This window comes from Staurois parvus, unplaced genomic scaffold (assembly GCF_062004578.1).
Source record: "Staurois parvus isolate SC_StPar_1 unplaced genomic scaffold, SC_StPar_1.0 ptg001336l, whole genome shotgun sequence".
NCBI lineage: Eukaryota > Metazoa > Chordata > Amphibia > Anura > Ranidae > Staurois > Staurois parvus.
Genome location: NW_028319132.1, coordinates 748,108 through 769,968, shown reverse-complemented (window position 1 = coordinate 769,968; position 21,861 = coordinate 748,108). Strand labels below are relative to the sequence as shown.

At 42.1% G+C, this 21,861-nt stretch overlaps 1 protein-coding gene across 1 annotated transcript in view; it reads right to left on the bottom strand.

Moving 5' to 3' along the window:
- Positions 1 to 20,428, bottom strand: part of BBS2 (Bardet-Biedl syndrome 2) — a 75,683-nt gene extending 55,255 nt beyond the window's left edge. The window contains exons 1-5 of the mRNA XM_089661435.1: positions 20,282 to 20,428; positions 9,398 to 9,523; positions 6,177 to 6,404; positions 3,293 to 3,418; positions 2,247 to 2,309 (exon numbers count right to left, since the gene is read on the bottom strand). Coding sequence (XP_089517561.1) covers positions 2,247 to 2,309; positions 3,293 to 3,418; positions 6,177 to 6,404; positions 9,398 to 9,514 — 534 coding nt within the window. The 5' untranslated portion in view covers positions 9,515 to 9,523; positions 20,282 to 20,428. The remainder of the gene's footprint in view (positions 1 to 2,246; positions 2,310 to 3,292; positions 3,419 to 6,176; positions 6,405 to 9,397; positions 9,524 to 20,281) is intronic.
- Between the last annotated feature and the right edge of the window lie 1,433 nt (positions 20,429 to 21,861).

The window sequence follows — 21,861 nt, the reverse complement described above, 5'->3', positions numbered from 1 at the left end:
GGCTTCATTCATGCCATCCATTGTATACTAGTGTCTAGCTGTGAATGGTCACAGCTAATCACATGCACATGTCATGTGATTATCTGTGGCCAAATCACAGCTAAGCACAAAAAAAACAAAAAAAAAAAACCCTGAATGAATCGATGTCATTCAGGTAAATGCTTGCTTATAGCAAAGTAATTCTTTGCTATAAGCAAATTGTGTAAAAAAAAAAAAAAAAAAATACTGATCACTTCCCCAAAGTAGTACAATGTTACTATGGTAACATTGTACTACTTTGGTCATAGTGAAATATGAAAAAAAAAATCTTAAAAAAAAGAAAAAAAATTTTAATAAAAAATAAAGAAATAAAAAAATATATATATATATTTTTTTCATACTGTCACCAGTCAGTGTCCCTGATCACCGCCATGCCAGTTATATGATGACGCTGTACTGCACTGGTGACAATATGTGAAAAAAAATTGTGAAACTAATTTTTTTCATTTTTTCATTTTCCGAAAAATTATGACAAAAAAATACAACTTTAAAAAACTCGCCATGCCTCTTATGAAGTACGTCGGACTATCTACTGTGCAAAAAGGGGTCATTTGGGGGATATCTGTACTGTTCTGACATTCTTGGACCTCAAGAAATTAGATTGGCCGTCAGTACTTCAGGATTGATCAATATTCAGATCTATACCATAGTTTGTGAACTCTATAAAACTTTCCTACAAACTAAATAATACATCCTAATTTGGGTTATTTTCACCAAAGACATGTAGCAGAATACATCTCGGCCTAAATTTATGAAGAACAATTATTTATTTGCAAACTTTTACAACAGAAACAAACAAAAACTTTTTTTTTTCAAAATTTGTGGTCTTTTTTTGTTAATTTAGCAAAAAATAAAAACCCCAGCGGTGATTAAATACCACCAAAAGAAAGCTCTAGTTGTGTGAAGAAAATGATAAAATTTTAGTTTGGGTACAATGTTGTATGACTGCGCAATTGTCATTCAAAGTGTGAGAGCGCTGAAACCTGAAAACTGGCCTGGGCAGCAAGGTGTAAAATTGCCCAGTATTGAATTGGTTAAAGTCTCTTTCCTCCCTCAAGTTCCCATTCTGTTTTATAGAAAACTGATGGGTGGAGTATGACACAGTATTGGCCTTGAGAGAAAGGGACAGAGCAGGTAGTCCAGAAACACGATCAAATGAAAATGAAAATTCCCATAACATTCACCCAAATGCTTGCTATTATAGTCCAAGGAATGACAAGACAGCCAGACAACTGGCATTTCAACAGGGACTTGACAAGATTTGAGATATCTATGGGAAGGCTGATTGTACCTAAGTCAGTCTATTGATCAACTTAGGTACAACCAGCATGTCAGATCTTTACATGCGATTATTGCCAGGGGCTATAGCCACTAGCAATAATGACTGTGTTCTCCTGGTATGCCCCCTGCTGGGAGAACATAATAGCTCCGCAGGAGGGATTCCCCCATCAACACCAACTGACTGTGTTGATGGGGGAATTGAGCAGTTTTCTTTTCTGCAACCCATGGTTGCAGAAAAGAAAATTGCATTATCTATGGCCTGCCTAAATCTGTACTGTGTTGTACACTAGCACTTCTGAATGCTCAGACAGAGAACAATCCTAAAATAACAAACTAATTACTGTTCCTTAGATTTTGTTGGATGTGACAGGGACATTCATCAATTCTTTTGCACAGCCAGGAAATGCTAAAAAGGAGCTGTAAGGCAGATTTGTAGCTGATCTGAGACAGATTTATCATACTTAGGCAGCTTGATTCACCCATTCCTCTTTAGCCGCTCTAAGGTAGCGGGTGAAAAAAACCTTCTCCTGGCTACTTCCTAAACGTGCCTGTTTGGAGTGAAAATATGATCTCCAGTGGTAAATCTGTTGCAGAAAAGTGAAAATCTGCTGCACCTGGCTGCCCAGGATTGAAAGCTCAGTGGTCACAAATACACAGAAAACTATTGCATACTATTTGTTAACTGGTAGGCAGCCTGTTTGCTTGATAAATGTCCTTCAAACTGTTTTATGAAAGTCTTGTCACACTTTGTAGGTTTTGTTCAACAAGCAAAGACCTGCGTCCCTCATGACATAAGATTATTTATCAGTGATGATGACAATGTATGAGTGTTGAATGTGCATGTGCGATAAAAACATTATTTGATGATCAAATGGCCAGAGACATATTTCTAAAAATGTAGTGTGCATGCAGTATAAAACTCTTACCTCTTTCTTTCCATCGCCATCAAAATCACACAATGCTAATGAGCGTACATTATCGCCTGTAACCTAAAATAATAATGTATTGGGCGTTAGAAAACAATAAGGTCAACTTTAGTGCACTCTATATAATCTTCTGCAAGCATAAATACATCCAAAACAGTTTGGTTTAAGAGACATATTTTAACAATCCCAAAGCGTTAGTTGGGATCAGACTCCCAGCACCCTCCAGTTTGGTGCAGCTTCAGGCCTGGAAACCCAATGGATGCAATGGAGAGCCCAGGAATAAATAGCAGTGGAAAAAGATGAGAAGATAGAAGTCCTTCTACAGAATACTTGCCTTCAGGTGTGTCATTTCCAGCACTGACATGTTCAGGCTCCAGTCAGTGCACCTTGCAATACTACTGTCAAGTCCCTTGCCACTACTTGCGGGTCCCACGATACTCCTCTTCAGTCATTGGATGGCCACTGATGAAGTAACTCCAGTACATTGGCATAGGAGTTGCATCGTTCCTGGCACCCGCTTTTATTCTCAGCAGGCTACAAATAAGCCAGGATATACACTACAGCACACACAGTGTGTAATGTACAGGGGAAAAAAACAAACAAAATTGCTAGAAGCACATGACAAAGGTTTTTATAGCAAAATAGACTTTAAATATTTATTTTGCCATAAAATTAAAACTTTTAGCAATTACAGCAGGGCTTAGTTCCACTTTAAGAAACACAGTTCCATCACCTCAACCCCAGCACGTGACTGGAGACTGCAAGAGCAGCAGGGCAGTAATCAGTCATTCCACTGCTCCTTTCTCCTGTTAGCATGCTCCCTGTGAGCATATCTTTCAGTCTAAATGCTGATGCTTACCGGAGGCGTATGTACTTATGCTAGTTGCATTTAATAAAGAAAAAAAAACAACAGCTGAGTATTAATTGACATTTTCTGTATAAGCTTTAATCAATGATTATGCAATTTGTACAGAAATTTCTAGAAGAGGTAAATGTTTATGTACACTAGACCAAATTATTTTTGCAAATGTGTTGTACGCACTTACAGTCCAAAACATGTCATTTCCTTTGCAGTCGAATCCTTGCAAGGCACAGTTTCCACCAATGATGGCAAGGGGACAACTGACGTCTCCCAGACTTCCTAGCACTACTGCATTAGCTCCATCTGCAATCTAAAAAAAACAAAAAAACAAAAAGACTTATTACTGATATCATAGTGAGAGCCACAGGTTACTTTTAGAACACAAGCAACAGATTCAGCTTTAAGTAAACACAGGGCACAAAGGGAAAATTACTGCAGTGTATAACTATATTTTATTTTAATTACCGGTAAATTTAATTATACATTTTTTTTATTTTTGGGTCCAGAATAAATTATTTGGACAAATATATGAATCTTGTCATTTATACTCCCTGTGTAAATGACAATAAAAAGTCCCACTTTCACCCTTGAAAGTCCAAAATAATTATATAAACCTTTCAAGTGTCCGTGAAATTTTACAGAACATAAAAAAAACCACAATAAATAATAAATCAAACCAGAAATTTCAAATGATTAATATTATAATATTATTAATAATTTGAAATGTCTGGTTTGATTTATTATTTATGAATTTATTATTGTCCATTTACTTATTGAGGATAATACACCATTAAGTTTTTCTTTGTTTTTGAGGTACACGGCAAGATGGTTGAGTGGAAAAGTATTCCTAAAATGTTCTTGTTGCAGCACATTCTACCAGTCATAGTCATACCTAAAGGAAGTGCAGAAGGCCTACTTAGCTGTCTGTGCAGGAAGAAGAAGGTCGCAATGCTGGAGCTACAAAGCTAACATGAAAGTCCAGAAATTATTATTATACAGGATTTATATAGCGCCAACAGTTTGCTCAGCGCTTTACAATATAACGGGAGACAATACAGCAACAATACAGTTCAATACAAGAGGATTAGGAGGGCCTGATCCTTGGAGCTTACAATCTAGGAGATAACTTTTCTTCTGTTTTGGACAGAGTGAAGGTGATATAGAACTTTGTCAGGTTTATATTTCCATCAGTGTCCACATCAGTAAAGATAAAACTTATTCAGTGCTTTTGTGCTATTCTCCACCCAAACAAAATATGGTGCTCACTTGCAGAGATAGACTTTTCTATTTGATAGTCATTCTGACATCTTGTAATAGAGTTCTCTCCCTGTAGGTGAGTAAAGCCATTCCTTTGGGTGGAGGACAGCACAAACCTGAGTGGTATGCACCTGTTTTTATCATCACTCAGCTCCTCATTTATATACTGCTCAATCTGTGTACAAAAAGGGTTCTTCCCTTCGATTAGTGAGGTTCTAATTTGAGGGGGTGCATTCACAAATATTTTGGATGTTTTGAATACTAATCAAGCTGGGATTCAACAATAGAAGAATATATTGAGCTAGCTACTAACTATCTCATGGCCTGCATAATCAAAAACCTTCATAGACACACCAAAAAAATGTAGCAAGGACTTTGGGGATCGATAAATTGTATGTACACCTCCCTATACCATGAGAAGGTTGCAGCAGCTGTTGAAGGAAGATAATAGGACATGCAGCATCTTTAAAAGCCTCAAATGGGTACGAAAAAGAATTCTCCTCTTCCCCTTTTTTAGAGTCCTATCAGGATCATGCATTGCTTTGCTAGGCACAAGGCACAATTTGTGAAATATGAATCGGTATCCTATAATTATACACTCTATAAAGTACAACAATAATATCAAATAAACTCCCTGTGTAAATGACAATAAAAAGTCCCACTTTCACCCTTGAAAGTCCAAAATAATTATATAAACCTTTCAAGTGTCCGTGAAATTTTACAGAACATAAAAAAAACCTCAATAAATAATAAATCAAACCAGAAATTTCAAATGATTAATATAATAATATTATTATTATTATTATTATTATTATTATTATTATTAATAATTTGAAATGTCTGGTTTGATTTATTATTTATGAATTTATTATTGTCCATTTACTTACTGAGGATAATACACCATTAAGTTTTTCTTTGTTTTTGAGGTACACGGCAATTATTGGAATCACACGGCGAATTTAAATCAGAAATTGAAGAAAAATTCTTTGGACTTTGTTTTGGGGTTTTTTTATGTTCTGTAAAATTTCACGAACACTGGAAAGGTTTATATAATTAATTAGGCACAAGGCACAGCTGTCTCTAATGTGTCATGCTATTTAGTAGGGTCTACCCAAAATATTGTATTCATTATGTAGTAACAGAAATGTAGAGACAATGGGGTTGGTTTACTAAAGGCAAAAAGACTGTGGACTTTGCAATTTCAGCTACACTCTGCAACTGTAAATTTGCTACAGAGCTTAGTAAATGAGGGGAAGCTCTGCTGACTTCCATCATCCAATCATGTGCAAACAAAAATGTTGTTTTTTAAACTTTTCTTTGCATGTTTTTATTTATTTATTTATTTCAGGTACTTACATAGCGCCGTCAATTTACGCAGCGCTTTTTACATATATATTGTACATTCACATCAGTCCCTAACCCTCAAGGAGCATACAATCTAAGGTCCCCAACTCACATACACATACTAGGGCCAATTTAGACAGGAGCCAATTAATCTACCAGCATGTCTTTGGAGTGTGGGAGGAAACAGGAGTACCCAGAGGAAACCCACTGAGGCACAGGGAGAACATGCAAACTCCAGGCAGGTGGTTCCGTGGTTGGGATTCAAACCAACGACCCTAGTACTGCCAGGCGGACATGCTAACCATTTAGCCACTTTGCTGCCCATGTGATTGGGTACTCTTTATACAGTGAGGCCTCGCCTCATTTACTGCTCTGGAGAAACTGCACAATCTATTTGCCTTTAGTAAATCAACCTCAATGTCCTCCACCTACACAGCCTCTCATTTAGAAGAATTATTATCAGTCACCTCTTTGTAGAACAGGTCAGAGTTGTTGTGGACATCATAGGCCAGGAGATTGGTTTGGGTTCCCACTATAAGGGAATCACAGCTTTGATGAGGGTCCAGCAATCCAGCAGTCAAGCAGCTGACACTCTGGTTGATGTTTAGTAGAGAAATATCTGTGTCCTGAATGCTCTGAACTAAGCGATTTGAGGAAGCCCGCTGATTCCTGGCATGAGGGTTATGTATGAAAACCTGAAAATAGATAATTATTACAAAAATACACACAGACATAAAAAAAAACAACATACAAACATGCTACTCATGAAAAAGATACTTATAAAATGGAAACTTTGGATCTATAAAATACTTCATTTTAAAAGGTAACTTTGCCTGAAATATTACATACTGTAAGACAAAGACTGTCTTAGACTGAAGACTTACGTTGGCCATAGATGGGTAAAAATTCGGATGGTTCAGCAGGGGCCAGCCAAATTTTGATCCGTATGCGGCTTTCCCTACCAACTTCTGTCAAACAAGCAAGCTGGAAACTTTTGTCAATCAGCGGCTGCAACCAATCGGCTACAGCCGCCTATCAGTGGATTCTGGCAGCAGAGAGTCCCGCTGTCAGAATACAATGTCCTGGCAGAGGTAATTTCTCCATCCACCTCATTTGTTTGGATGGAGGAATCTGTTCATGTTTTTTTTTTGCGCTAAACTTACTCCCAGCCCCATTCTAAGCCTCAGGTATCTAACCGTGTAAAGAAAGACTTCAATGCAAAAATGCCTCCCATTGACTTCAATGCAAAAACTGCTGCACCTCTGCCTGCAATCGCAAAATGCAGGTTCAGGTGCCATTATTTTCAATGGCATCTAAAACATGCTGTGGTTTTGCAGAAATTGTCACACAGCGAATTGCATTGTGTGAAGCTTGTCACCCAAAAGAAGTTCCTGCTACTTTTGGGTGACAAGCTTCAAGTGATGTGCCGCGATTGCCGAGCTGTAAATCGTGTGACAATTGTGGCAAAACCACACCGTGTTTTAGATGCCGTTGAAAATAATGACACCTGAACATGCGTTTTGTGATTGTAGTGCGTTTTGAGATTGCAGGCAGAATTGCAGGGATTCTGATGCAATTTCAAAATGCCGAGGTGTGAATGGGGCCTAATGGAGTGGACACCAGTGCTTGATTTGGCTGCTTAGCAGGCAATAATACTGAGCACACAAGTGCCTCCATGTGTGAGGGTAACCTGAAGGAATAAAGTTTTGCTTTTTTTTCTCATTGGGGCCTGCCTCTAAGTTACTCGCTTAGCAGATGTGCTTCTGCTGAGTGTTAAAAGAGCCTGACACTCCCCTACCCAGTCGTTGCTCATCACACTGCAAGGCTTCTCCCCTCCCTGTTAGTGCCCGGGTGCTGAAATGCTGAGGTTGTAAACGGGAGGGTAAATCTGTGGCCCTGATATCTAGGATGCTCTGTTATACAAATGTCAACTGTAAGAATTAAAGTCAAGGTTTGGCCTGCTCCCTACCCTATTGGTCAGTGGGGGGGTGTCATTGTGATGGGACAAAATTTAGGCACGGGATACAGCAGGGGATGGGCCTGAGCTTGACTCCTGTTCCTGAGGTTGGTATTTTCACTTTTCTTCGTAGACTAAGAATGCCAAACTGCCCCATGTGCTTCAAGCAGTTTAATCTGGACATTCACGGCTCAAATTTCAGCAGATTTCTGGTGAAGCAACCAAAATTTAAGGCATGGTTGTCCCCATCAGCACTACTCAGCTCGACAAAAGTCAAGTGAAAAATTAAAAGGAGTCAAGTGGAAAATCATTGGCCAAATATGAATGCAGCCTATCAGATAGATGGAGTTTCCCCTGCTGGCTTTGTATTTTTGTGTTTAGAGATCTAAAGCCAGACATAGATGGATCGAATCTCAGCCAGTTCAGCAGGGACCAGCCATGATTCCATCCATCTATGAGCAGACTGGTTGTACTGAAGATAATCCATCGATCAACTTCAGTACAACCAGCCTGTCAGATTTTTTGGATTCAATCACTGTAATCATTGTGTTTTGCCAGCCAGAAAGGCTCCCCGCCGACAGAACGCAATAGTTCCATAGGAGGGATTCCCCCACCAACACAGATAGTGTTAATTGGAGAATTGAGCAATTTTTTTTCCCTTCAACCTGTGGTTGCAGAAAAGAACATTGAATGATCTTTGGTCTGCTTAACCACTTTACTACCGTGCTATAGCCGAATGATGGCTACAGCACGGTTGTCCAGTTCTGAGAGGGCATCATATGACATCCTCCCCGAATGTGCCCCCAGCAGCGCGCACCTAGTGCTGTCTGTGATTGTTGTGTCCTTTGGACAAAGCTGATCACGTGACATGGTAAAAGGCCAATCATAGCGTCCATTTACCTTGTGATCAGCTGTGTCCAATCAGAGCTGACCACTATGTAAATACACTTACCGGTTTTCAGCAATACTTTCCTCATACTGCCACGGCGTGAGGAAAGTACTGCCGGTAAGCAGTAACTGTCAAAGCAGACATCTACACTGATAATCAAGGCACTGATTATCAGTGCAGCCCCAAAAGTGCCCATCAGTGCTGCTCATCAGTTCCCAACAGTGCTGCCCAGCAGTGCTACTAATCTGTGCCCATCAGTGCTGCCAGTCAGTGCCCTTCAGTGATACCTATTAGTGCCCATCATTGCAGCATCATTAGTGTCTCCTCATCAATGCCCACCAGTGCCACCTCATCAGTGAGGACTATCAGTGCGCATCAGTGCTGTCTCATTAGTGCCCATCAGTGCTGCCTCATCAACGCACATCAGTGAAGGAGAAAAATTACCTGTTTGCAAAATTTTAAAATAGAAACAAAGAAAGTTTTTTTTTTTTTTAATGTTTGCTCTTTTTTCATTTATAGTGTAAAAAATAAAAAAAACAGTGGTGACTAAATACCACCAAAAGAAAGCTCTATTTGTGTGAAAAAAAATTAAAACAATTTATATGGGTACAGTGTTCCATGAACACGCAATTGTCATTCAATGTGTGACAGCGATGAAAGCTGAAAATTAGCCTGGGCAGGAAAAGGGTAAAAATGCCCGGTAGGCAAATGCTTAAATAAATACAGTATGTCTAGCTTTACTTGGGGAAACACTTCCAGATATCAAACCCCCACAGCAGGCGATTCTCACTTTCCTTCTTTATTGCTAAGATTGGGTTTGCCTACTAAACATAAACACATACCTTTCCAGCCTGTGTAGCTGCAGTCAGACATGGGTGAACGCCATCATATTTTCCCACTGCCACCATTCGAGGATTGATTTTGTGATTTAATTTCAAGGTAAATATTGGGACAAGCATGATGAATCCCTGCAGACACACAAAGAACAACGGTAAATTATTAAAAAAAGAAGTAAATGTAAACATCTAAAATCTGAGGGGAAATACATAAAAGGGATCTGTTTTACCTGCCAAAGGATTTATAATTCTCTTCAGCCAATCTTGTGATTCAGCCACTCCTATAAGACAGTGGAGGTCTGACACCTACACTGCACCTGCAGCAGGATTTGGACACATCCCCAACCAGCTGATTAGACAATGAAGAATAAGCAGCACACTGAAGAGGTCATCCATCTGCTCACTACTGACATTTGATGCATTTTTTTATTTCAAGAATACAAAATTGCATTAATTGGTATTTATAATATCTTCCTAGAGCTCAGCTGTTAATACTGTACAGATTTTCAAGTAATATAATTGTCAGGAATGGACTCAGCACTGGTGGTGGGACTCACCTGCCGTGTGGGCTGCAGTACCACGGCTGACCAGCGGGTGCTCTCAGCAGCCAGAAGCTCACTCCTGCAATCAGCCAACACCTGGGGCTGATTGCAGGAGGTATATTTAAGGAATGGCCAGACCTGCAGTCAGTGCCTTGGTGTATGTTTCCCATGAGCCCCTGTACCTGGTATCCTGTGTTCCTGCCTATCTGCCTAGTTGCTGACCCTGCTTTCATCCTGACCTCTGCTGACCGTCTCCTGTTGAACCCCTGGCTTGCCTGACCATCCTTCTGCCTGATTCTCTGTACCACGCTGCCCGTGAGTTACTGAACCCGGCTTGTGACCCTGACTATTCTCTGCCTGCTCATCCGGTACCTCACTGCCCGCACGTTGCTGACCTGGCCGCCTGATGCTACCCAGACGATCCATCTATCCTGCACGGATCCAGTTACTACTGTCCAAACCTGCCAGCCCCTTCACATCAGGCTTTCCCCCGGTACATACCCTCGGTGGACCCCTCTGCCACAGTTGGGTGCACTCAGGGGCCTCGACCTAGTCTCAGTCCTGCGCCAAGTCCAACCTCACCATCAGGGGCTCTGGTGAAAAGGCAGACTGGGGCTTAGACTCCGCGCCCTGGGGAATCCTGTTCTGTGGGTCACTAGAGATCCCGCCGGGCGGTGCCTGACAGTACCTTACGGCCCGCCTGACCATTCCACCTCTCCAGCCCTGACTACGCCTGTGTTCCTGAAGCCTACTACTTCTCTGTGTCAGTCCACACATTTCTGGTCACACCCGGATCCCTGACATTAATCTAAAGCATGTATTTGAATAATACCAGGAACACACAAGGACAGCCATTGTGCTACCTAAAGCAAAATTCATGAAAAATGAATGTCTTATTGCACACCACATAATGTGTTTGAACAAGCTTAATGGTAACACAAGACAATTTAGTTCCTTGTACAGCGGATCCTGATTTGCTGGAACACAATAGTCTCTATTACAATAGTTTATATTACATGTCTTATATTACATTTGTTTTCAGAAGTCATCTCTTTATACATAAGGAAATGCAGATTATCCATAACCCCTGGGTCACATACTGTATATGTGGCTGTGCGGGCCGCGTTTTGCGTGGGCACCAGAGCCCATTCATTTTGAATGGACTCCCATGCCCAAGACATGCAGGGAAAGAAGTCCCTGCACTTCTTTGGAAAACACAGCCCACACAGGAACCTCGGTTCCCAGTACGGTTGCGTTTTCCAGTGTGGGCGGCGTGCCATTAGAACTAATGGCACCTGCCCACAGGTCCGTATTTCTCTGTGCGGGTGTACAGATTTTCGAGCGGATCCGCAGCGGCACCACCTGCACAGATGTGATCCTAGGGTTAGTCCTCATGCACACTGGATGTTTTTACAGCAGCTGTTTTTGGCTTTTGACTTTTTCTACAGCTAGTAAACTCCCCAGCATGTTATCCTATGTGTTTATCTACACATAGACTGTAATCAACTTTTTTTGGCAGGGACGTTCTTTGGCTGGAAAAAAAACCCAGGACTAGTGGGTTTCTAGAGGAGTTTTTTAGCTGTAAAAACACTGGAACGCTGAAAAACGTGGCAAACCGCCACAAACCGACGTTTTTGGACATTTTTTGACCCCCTCAAATTTTTTTTTTTGGGGGGAAAAAAAAAACACTAAAAAACAAAAACACAGGAAAACTCCACTAAACACTAATGCAAAAACGCTAAAAACTCACATTTTTAACGTGACTTTACACAGCTAATGTTACCAGCGTTATCAAAATGTCCCGTGTGCATGAGGAGTAAAACTTTACGGGGATAGATCTACCAAAACCGGTGCACACAGCATCTGGTGCAGCTGTGCATAGTAACCAAGAAGCTTTTAACCCTTTGAGGTCCAAGGGACGTATTTGTCCCATATTTTTAATTGCCTGTATCATCTGATTAAGAACTTAAAATACTTTTTTTTTTGTTTGAGTCAAAATATTAGTTCTTATCAATAAATGGATCTAGCTTTTTGCCAGTTATTTCATGAAATGGCTTAGTTACAGCAACTGAAGTGTACGAACTTTAAAAAAAACTTTTGGCGTTCCAATTGATGACGGTAATCTTATGGTCCTCAAAGGGTTAACTTAAGCTTGTTCAATTAAGCTTTGACAATAATGTCCCTTTCACACTAGCGGTCTGATTGGGTCCATCTATCCGTTTTTCAGGTGGACTTGATCGGACCCTCTATTCTCCTCTATGGAGTGGCAGGTGTAAATGCACGTGTCCGTTTACACCTGCCTACATTCAGCCCAATCCGCTAAAAAGAAACAGATGGGGATCCATTCCCCTGCATCTGGATGGATAGGATCGAATGGCAGTCAGGTGTAAACAGACGGTCTGTTTACATCTGACTGCCTGTGTTTGATTTGTACAAGAGGAGAGGACATGAACCAGTCATCTGCCTGCTCAGCGGGGTGCAGTACATAAATACAGCAAGCAGACTCTTGGCAGAATCCGTCCCGTGTGAAAGGGGCCTAAGGGCCGGGTCACACTATAGAAAACGCAGTCCAGATGCATTTCCGCATGTGCGTTTTTGATGCATTCCAGGTCCTTTTCCCCTACCCCCTCTTCAATTTAAATAAGGACATGTGCGTTCCAGTGCGTTTTTGGTGCGTTTTGGTGCATTTTTGATGCATTTTACCACGTTCCAGTGCAGTACTGTGCAGAAAAAATGCAGCATGTTGTACTTTTTATTCTGCAACTGGAACTGCAAGCACTGATGTGAACTATGATATTGACAACCATATAACCTACTTCCTGTGCGTTTTGGATAAAGAAAAAAAGCAACCGAAACACATGTAGTGCGAACTGGCCCTAAAACCTGGACACTGATTGGTTACTATGCACAGCTGCACCACATTATGTGTGCACCAGTTTTAGTAATAACAGTGAAGTGGCGAGCGGGAGACCGGATGTGATTATTGCACCACATCCCTTAAAATTGCAAATATTCAATAGAGAAGATGAAACTTTCAGGGTGCATGAACATGAATACCAAATATATTAAAAAGTTATATAATTTTTATTTTTGTAGAAAACACAAGAAAGGAAAAAATAAAGAACATAAAAACAATTTCAGTACTAAGGGTAAAACTGAGATTCAAACTTGGTTAGGTAATTGTAGTTACTCCTTACATGTTTCGCCCTCACGGGCTTCTTCAGGGAAGATTTTTTTAAGGAATTTCAACCGCCAAGGCAGACTAAAGGTATATCAAAGGACAATTATATAATTACCAAACAAGTTTATTATATATCCAATACTAAGTATTTAATCAAATATATGTATATATGGGACTCAATGGCTCACCCTGGATGTGAAAGCTCACGGAGCAAAGGTTCTGAGTTGCAAGCCACTTCAAAAAGGGTAAAATTAACTTTATTGTTCAGCTAAGTTGAATTGATGTGGACAGGCACCACTGAAAACAATGTGATTTCCCACGTCGCATGGCTTCATCTTTCATGAGAAACATATTTATCTAGATCCTAGTAAGAAGACCTCCTTCACCCTCAGTACTACCTAAACCAGTGGTTCTCAACCTTCCTAATGCCGCGACCCTTTAATACAGTCCCTCATGTTGTGGTGACCCCCAACCATAAAATTATTTACCTAGTAATTATAATTCACGAAGTATCGTTTTACCTTCAATACTGCTGCTTTCTACACAGTAGCTGCTTTCTACACTGTAGCTGTTCTTTACACATCGGATATATGTGTTTTCCGATGGTCTTAGGCGACCCCTGTGAAAGGGTCCTTCGACCCCCAAAGGGGTCGCGACCCACAGGTTGAGAACCACTGACCTAAACAGTCACAGTTCTGCTGTGAGCTTAGTTTTCAGGTTCCCTCTTCTGAAGGCACTATCCATATAGCCTTCTAAAAAATTCACTACTGTATGGGGGCCAATGACACCAGGTTTATGGTAAACAAAAACCATCTCCATGCCAAAGCCACCAATTCCCAAATGGTGCCCCTTGAATCTCAGAGTGGAGGGACATTGTGTCAGCTGCTCACAAATCACATTTCCACTATTTCCACACACATCTATGTTGCACACAACAGTGATCTGCTGAGTCCCATCCTCCCAGCAGACGTAAGGATTAGCCTGTAAGGAGATAAAACCACTAAATCTAATAACAATACTGCTCCCTGGACAAGTCAGTAAATCACTGACATAAGGCCAGAGAGAATATGGTGCCCTGGGTGTAAACATAAAGCCCTATATATGAAGTATTGGTAAAAAATGTATGTTTAGGACTGAAAACCTTCTGGGATCCAAGCAGCCAGTGCATCCAAAAAAATACTAATTTTAAAAAGACTAATTAATTCAGTTTTGAATTTATTAAAATTGTTACATATCATATTATATACAACAAAGAAAATGTAAGTAAATTAATCTGATACCAGCTTCTGCCCAGCCGACTGAGCAATGGGCAGCACTTCAAGTCATTCCGGATTTTATTGCATTGCACGATGATTACAGTCTTCCTTCCTGAACATGCTTACAGGGGAAATCAGAGGGATGACCTTTGTGTTTTCCTGCCATCCCTTTCTTGTCCAGGTTGCAGTGGGTCCTGGACCAGCCATATTGGTCAGCTGCAGTGTAATCTCCAGGGTGGTCCTGGCTCTGTTCTCTGATTAAAAAGACTGGCTCAATTACCAATACTTTGACAGGAAAGACAGCTACTCATATATATATATATATATATATATATATATATATATATATATATAAAAAAACACACACCACTGAGAGGCTGAGGAGTCAGGTGCTGCTCCAGACTCTGGGATGAATCCCAACTTTAAAGTCCAGATTTGTCCCCAGCCTGGACCGACTGAGTGACATCAGCCAACAGCGAGCCTCAGACCTCTGTCAGCTGAAAACAAGTCACAGGAGTGCAGAACGAACTGCATTCCTGTGATCCACAGGAGAAGTACAGTCATGGCCAAAAATATTGGCACCCCTGCATTTTTGTCAGATAATGTACCACTTCGTCCAGAAAATTGTTGCCATTACAACTGTTTAGGCATTCTCATGTCTATTTCTTTTGTTTGTATTGGAATGACACAAAGAAATTGGAGAAACAAAAAGCCAAATCTGACACATTCCATGCAAAACTCCAAAAATAGACTGAACAAAATGATTGGCACTTTCTCAAAATTGAATGAAATAATTGCATTCCAAGTTTGTAATGCTCCTGTAATTTGTAATTAAACTCACCTGTATCAATTACCAGATGCTGACAATACAGAAATCACACCAACAACCAGTTAAAATTGTAAAAATTTACTCAACCTTTCCGTTGTGTGTCTGTGTGCCACATGGAGCATGGAGGAGAGAAAGAGCAGCAAAGAACTGTCTGAGGATTTGAGAGCAAAAATTGTGGAAAAGCATGGACAATCTCAAGGTTACAAGTCCATCACCAGAGATCATAAAATTACTGTGGCCACTGCGCACAACATTGTCAGAAAGTGTACAGCCCATGGCACTGTAGCTAATCTCTCTGCATGTGGACGATAGAGAAAAATGAATCAAAGATTTCAACAAAGGAGTGTTCGAATAATGGCTAAAGAACCTCAATCAACTTCCAGACATATTCAAGCTGACCTTCAGGCACAGGGTACAACTGTGTCAACTCGCACTATACGTCGCCATCCGAATGAAAAGGGACGCTATGATAGGAGACCCAGGAGGACCCCACTGCTGACATATAAAACATAAAAAAAACCAGACTGGAATTTGCCAAAACTTACCTGAGGAAGCCAAAATCCTTTTGGGAGAATGTGCTGTAGACAGACGAAACAAAATTCCAGTTTTTTGGTAACGCCCATCATTCTACAAAGAAATGAGGCCTTTAAAGAAAAGAATACAGTCCCTACAGTCAAACATGGTGGAGGTTCACTGATGTTTTGGGGTTGCTTTGCTGCTTCAGGAACTGGATGTCTTGACCGTGTGCATGGCATTATGAAATCTGAAGACTACCAAAGAATTCTGGGGTGCAATGTTGGGCCCAGTGTCAGAAATTTGGGTCTCCGTCAGAGGTCATGGGTCTTACAGCTGGACAATGACCCAAAGCACATGTCAAAAAGCACCCAGAAATGGTTTCAGACAAAGCACTGAGAGTACTGATCTGGCTAGCAATGAGTCCAGATCTCCATTGCATAGAGCACCTGTGGAGAGATCTCAGAACAGCAGTTGGGAAAAGGAAGGAACGTTTCCAATTTGAGAAACCTGGAGCAGTTGGTGAAAGAAGATTTGTCCAAAAATTCCAGTAGAGAGGTGTAAGAAACTCATTGATGGTTACAGGAAGCGACTGATTTCAGTTATTTTTTCCAAGGTGCGTGCTACCAAATATTAAAATTGAGGGTCATTTTGTCCAGTCCATTTTTGGGGTTTTGCATGGAATGTGTCAGATTTGACTTTTTGTTTCTCCACTTCATTGTGTCATACCAACACAAACAAAAGAAACAAACCTGAGAATGACGAAACATCGTAATTACAATTTACTGGGCGAAGTGGTGCATTATCTGATAGAAACGCAGGGGTGCCAATAATTTTGCCCATGACTGTACAGCCAAAAGAGCTTCAGCAGTACTTCTCCTTTAAATCAATGATGTCACCTGCATCCCTGTTACATGTGGCTGCGGGTTAGGAACTCCACAGCTGTAGCTGATTAGGATGGTAGCCTGCTGTCACGTGATAGTTTACCGGGGGGTCTGAACCAAACTAAATTTGGCCTGAACCTTAGCTCAACCCTATTAGGAGAAAATTTGCCAAGGACTGGAAAGAGGTATGGTCAGGGGGTGTTAGCACTTCAATCATCCCAACACCATAGTTGATACGGTGGCATGATGATTAAACAGCATTATTTCTATTGTTATATTGTAATATATAATGAGATAGTTCATCTCACCCCAATGCAGAATCAGTGGAAACCTGAGCTTGTTTTCCTGCAACTAGACAGTAATATGGTGCCTGCCACCAGATGCAACGTGTCACTGTATCCTGCCACCAGATGCAACATGTCACTGTATCCTGCCACCAGATGCAGCGTGTCACTGTATCCTGCCACCAGATGCAACGTGTCACTGTATCCTGCCACCAGATGCAACGTGTCACTGTATCCTGCCACCAGATGCAACGTGTCACTGTATCCTGCCACCAGATGCAGCGTGTCACTGTATCCTGCCACCAGATGCAGCGTGTCACTGTATCCTGCTACCAGATGCAGCGTGTCACTGTATCCTGCCACCAGATGCAGTGTGTCACTGTATCCTGCCACCAGATGTAGATTGTCACTGTATCCTGCCACCAGATGCAGCGTGTCACTGTATCCTGCCACTAGATGCAGCGTGTCACTGTATCCTGCCACCAGATGTAGCACGTCACTGTATCCTGCCACCAGATGCAGTGTGTCACTGTATCCTGCCACCAGATGCAGCGTGTCACTGTATCCTGCCACCAGATGCAGCGTGTCACTGTATCCTGCCACCAGATGTAGCGTGTCACTGTATCTTGCCACCAGATGCAGCGTGTCACTGTATCCTGCCACCAGATGTAGATTGTCACTGTATCCTGCCACCAGATGCAGTGTGCCACTCTAGCCTGCCACTGCAGCCACCAAATGCAGTGCGTTACTGTAACCTGCCACCACAGTCACCAGATGCAGCATGTCACTTTGCAAGGTCAATTTTTAAGGGTTTTCTTTGTGCAGTGAAATAAATTACTACAAGTAAAGCTTTTTGCAGCCTAGGCAAGGAATCCAGCATTGCAAGTCAGGAGCAGGGAAATCTGACAAATGCGTAGTTGATTACACAGGTTTCCACTCCTATGAGATTGAGAATTTCATGGAGGTCGACCAAACAGCAGTGATGCAACCAAGCCTGGCTCAGCTCCTTCAGTGCAGCCCAGCCACAAACCAGGCACATCCCCTTCCATATACAATCTGATTGTACAATCTTCTTTAGATTTACCCTCAAATATATAGGGCCTGTCTGATTTTATATTAATTAATGGATTGTTTAGGTTTGTCCCTATATTACAAAGTTATGGGAACTCAAGGTTGGACATAGATGAGGTTCCTCCATCCAGGAAGTGGAGGAATCCACTTTGCTGTGCTACCATACTGCATTCTGACAGTGGGGACCCCTCCATTGTCAAAATACAATGATCAGCACTGCAGCTGCTGATCGAGTAAAACATTTCCAACAGTTCCCTTCAGCAGAAGTTGTTATGTCGGAACGTCATTCCGATGGCCATTGATGGATCGAAATTCAGCTGGTCCTTGCTGATCCATCTATGGCCAGGTTAAAAGGAGAAGTAGAGCCAAAGGTATTTTGGCTCTGCTTCTCCTATGGATCACAGAAATGCACTTCATTCTGAACTCCCGAGACCCATTTTTAGCCAACAGCAAGCTAAAGCCTGGCTCTGGAAATAGCCTGACTTTATTGTCGGGATCTGCCCAGAACTAGCCTGATCGGCAGCTGGCTTAGCCTCTCAGCACACAGCCCAGAGCTCCAGGGAGTGCTGGAGGGGCTGACAGTCACCGGCTCTCTGCAGACTGTAGGCCAAGAACTGAGCGATCAATGGTCTGTGATCATTCAGTTTTTGGTCTTACAGCTGGCGGGGATGGAGCATCCACCTAGGTGAGTATGTATGTTTCTTCATTATTATTATACAGGATTTATATAGCGCCAACAGTTTGCTCAGCGCTTTACAATATAAGGGGAGACAATACAGTAATGATACAGTTCAATACAGAAGGAATAGGAGGGCCCTGCTCCTTGGAGCTTACAATCTAAGGGCTCAAGTACACTGCAGCTGATAAACTCATGTTTAGGAGCTGTTCAGCGGTTTTTTTTTTTAGCAGCCCCTGAACTCTCCCTAATGTTTTCCTATGTGTCCATGTACACGTCTTTGTTTACAGGAATTTGAGTTTACAGTTGTTTTTTGAAAGCAGAAAACTTGCGTTCAGCAGCAGATTTTATCAGTGTTTCAAACGCAAAACGCTTCTAAACGCGTCAAATCGCGTTTATAAGCGTCTGCATCTGAAATTTTTTTTCTCTCTTCCAGTTCCTGATGCTGTCCAGAGCCTTTTTTCATCATGAAAAATGCATGCAAAATGTTTTCAAGGTACTCAGATGGACAAAACACTGAACACAGGATGTTCCTACCAAGCTTGTCACACATTGTAATGACCAATTCACACCTCAGACCTCTCCCACCCTTGGAAACAAAAGATAAGTTAATGACCATTCACACCTCAAATTCCTCATGAAGACCCCCTGCCAGGTGGCCTTACTGACTCCCTCCACCAGACACCTTTCCCACCCTTTGAAACAAAAGAAATGTTAATGAGCAACTCACACCTAATTATCTCAACACATACTGCTGTCTCTGCTTCTACTCTCTGTATTTCTCTGAAACAGTCTGAAATATTTAACAATTTACCACTTTTCAGTGCATTCTGGGCATTTGGGAGGTTCTCCTGTGCTTATCTTTAAAAAACGCTTCTAAACGCAAACGTGCATAAACGCGTATAAACTGACTTTTTTTGACCTACGTTTTCCAGCAGTCAGTTTCCATCGTTCAGAAGTGTCCCGTGTACATGGGGCCTTAAGGAAGGGGTACAAGAGGTGATAGCTGCAGGGGATGATCTGATGGAGGTGACTCAAGTACAGTGGGGTACGCTTCACTGAATAAATGAGTTTTCAAAGATTCCCTAAAGGTAGACAGGGTGGGTGAGGGGCTGACCGTACATGCTGGGGTAGGGAGTTACAGAGGATGTGAGAGGCTCTTTTAAACCCATATTTCTCTTTTAAGGGTAAGTTTAGATGTTTGTTGGGGGGGAGATTTGCTAAAACTTGTTCACTCAGAATCTGGCGCAGCTGGGCATGGCAGCCAATCAGCTTCTTACTTCAGCTTGTTCAATAAAGCTTTGACAATAAAACCTGGAAGCTGATTGGTTTCTATACAGAGCTGCACCAGATTTAGTGAATGACCCCCATAGCCTGCTATCCATAGTGCCATTCTGCACAATGATGTATCTCCTCAGTGCTGTAGATGAGGATTAGACTGCTGTGTATGCGTCCATAGGAGCAGTCATCAGGATCAGCCTATACATAGCCCAGGCTGTGTCTACTGTCACCATGACAACCCTCTCCCTGGGCATTCCAGGCCGCTCTCCCTCCCCAGCTAGGTGTTGCTCCCCCCGTCCTGTAATGTTCCCCTCATACACCTCCAGCCCCCTCCATGTCCCTATTCCAGTAGTATTTACTAAAAGTAACTCACCTCCCCTGAGTAGAAGCCAGCTACCCCTCTGTTGTCAGACTGTCCGTTGTCAATAAAGTTCCATGAATGTTCATTGAGGGAGTGAAGCAGGGAACGTCAGGAAAGGTTAGAACACGCCTCCTGACACTTGATTGGTGGGAGGGAAAGCCATAGAGGATTACAGATCAGTGTTTGGGAATTAGACGTGAAGTGCATTGTGGGAATTGTAGTTCCAGCAACTTAACAGCAGGATGGCTGAAATAGAAAATGTACATATAACGTATTGCCTCCTTATCCCACCAGAAACTGAACACATATTAATGGCACAGGTTCCGAGGCTTTAATTTAATGCACATAAATCACTACATGAGTTTAACTTCCACCTTAACCACTTGCCTACAGGGCACATTCACCCCCATCCTGCCCAGGTCGATTTTCAGTATTCAGCAGTGTCGCACTTTGAATGACAATTGCACAGTCATGCAACAATGTACCCATATGACATTTTTATCATTTTTTTTAGACAATTACAGCTGTCTTTGGGTGGTATTTAATCACCACTGGGGTTGGGGTTTTTATTTTTTGCTAAACAAACAGAAAACGACCAAAAGTTTTTCTTGGTTTCTGTTATAAAGTTTTGCAAATAAGTAATTTTTCTCCTTCACTGATGTGCGCTAATGAGGATGCACTGATGGGGTTGCACTGATATGCGGCACTAATGGCCACTGATAGGCAACACTGTGGGCACTGATAGGTGGTACTGATGGGCACAGACAGGAATCACTGATGAGTGCTGATAGCCAGCACTGAGGAGGTACTGATAGCCGGCACTGATAGCTAGCACTGATGGGCACTGGTAGCCAGCACTGAGGAGGCACTAACAGCCAGCACTGATGGGTAATGATAGCGGGCGCTGATAGATAGCACTGATGGGCACTGGTAGCCAGCACTGAGGAGGCACTAACAGCCAGCACTGATGGGTACTGATAGCGGGCGCTGATAGCTAGCACTGATGGGCACTGGTAGCCAGCACTGGTGGGAACTATTATCCAGCAATAATAGCCAGCACGGATAGCCAGCACTGACGAGGCACGGATAGCCAGCACTGATGGGCACTGATAATTGATGGGCACTATTAGCCAGCACTGGTGGGAACTATTAGCCAGCACTGATGGGGCTACACGGATTATCATGGCACTGATGATCAGTGTAGATGACCCCTCTGAGGAATGCAGCTTACCAGCTCTCCTCTCCTCACGCGCTGTCAGTGTGAGGAGAGGACTGCCGATAACCTGCATTTCCTGTTTACACTTTGATCAGTGCCTCCTCAGTGCGGGCTATCAGTGCCCATCAGTGCTGGCTGTCAGTGCCTCCTCAGTGCTGGCTACCAGTGCCTCCTCAATGCTGGCTATCAGTGCCTCCTCAGTGCTGGCTATCAATGCCTCCTCAGTGCTGGCTATCAGTGCCCATCAGTGCCTCCTCAGTGCTGGCTAATTTAATAATATATACAATTCTTATACTGCTGGTTATATTACCCTTGGTAATAACATCATGGATGTGTGGTATGACTTTTTATTGCTTATCTTGTTCTGAATTGATTG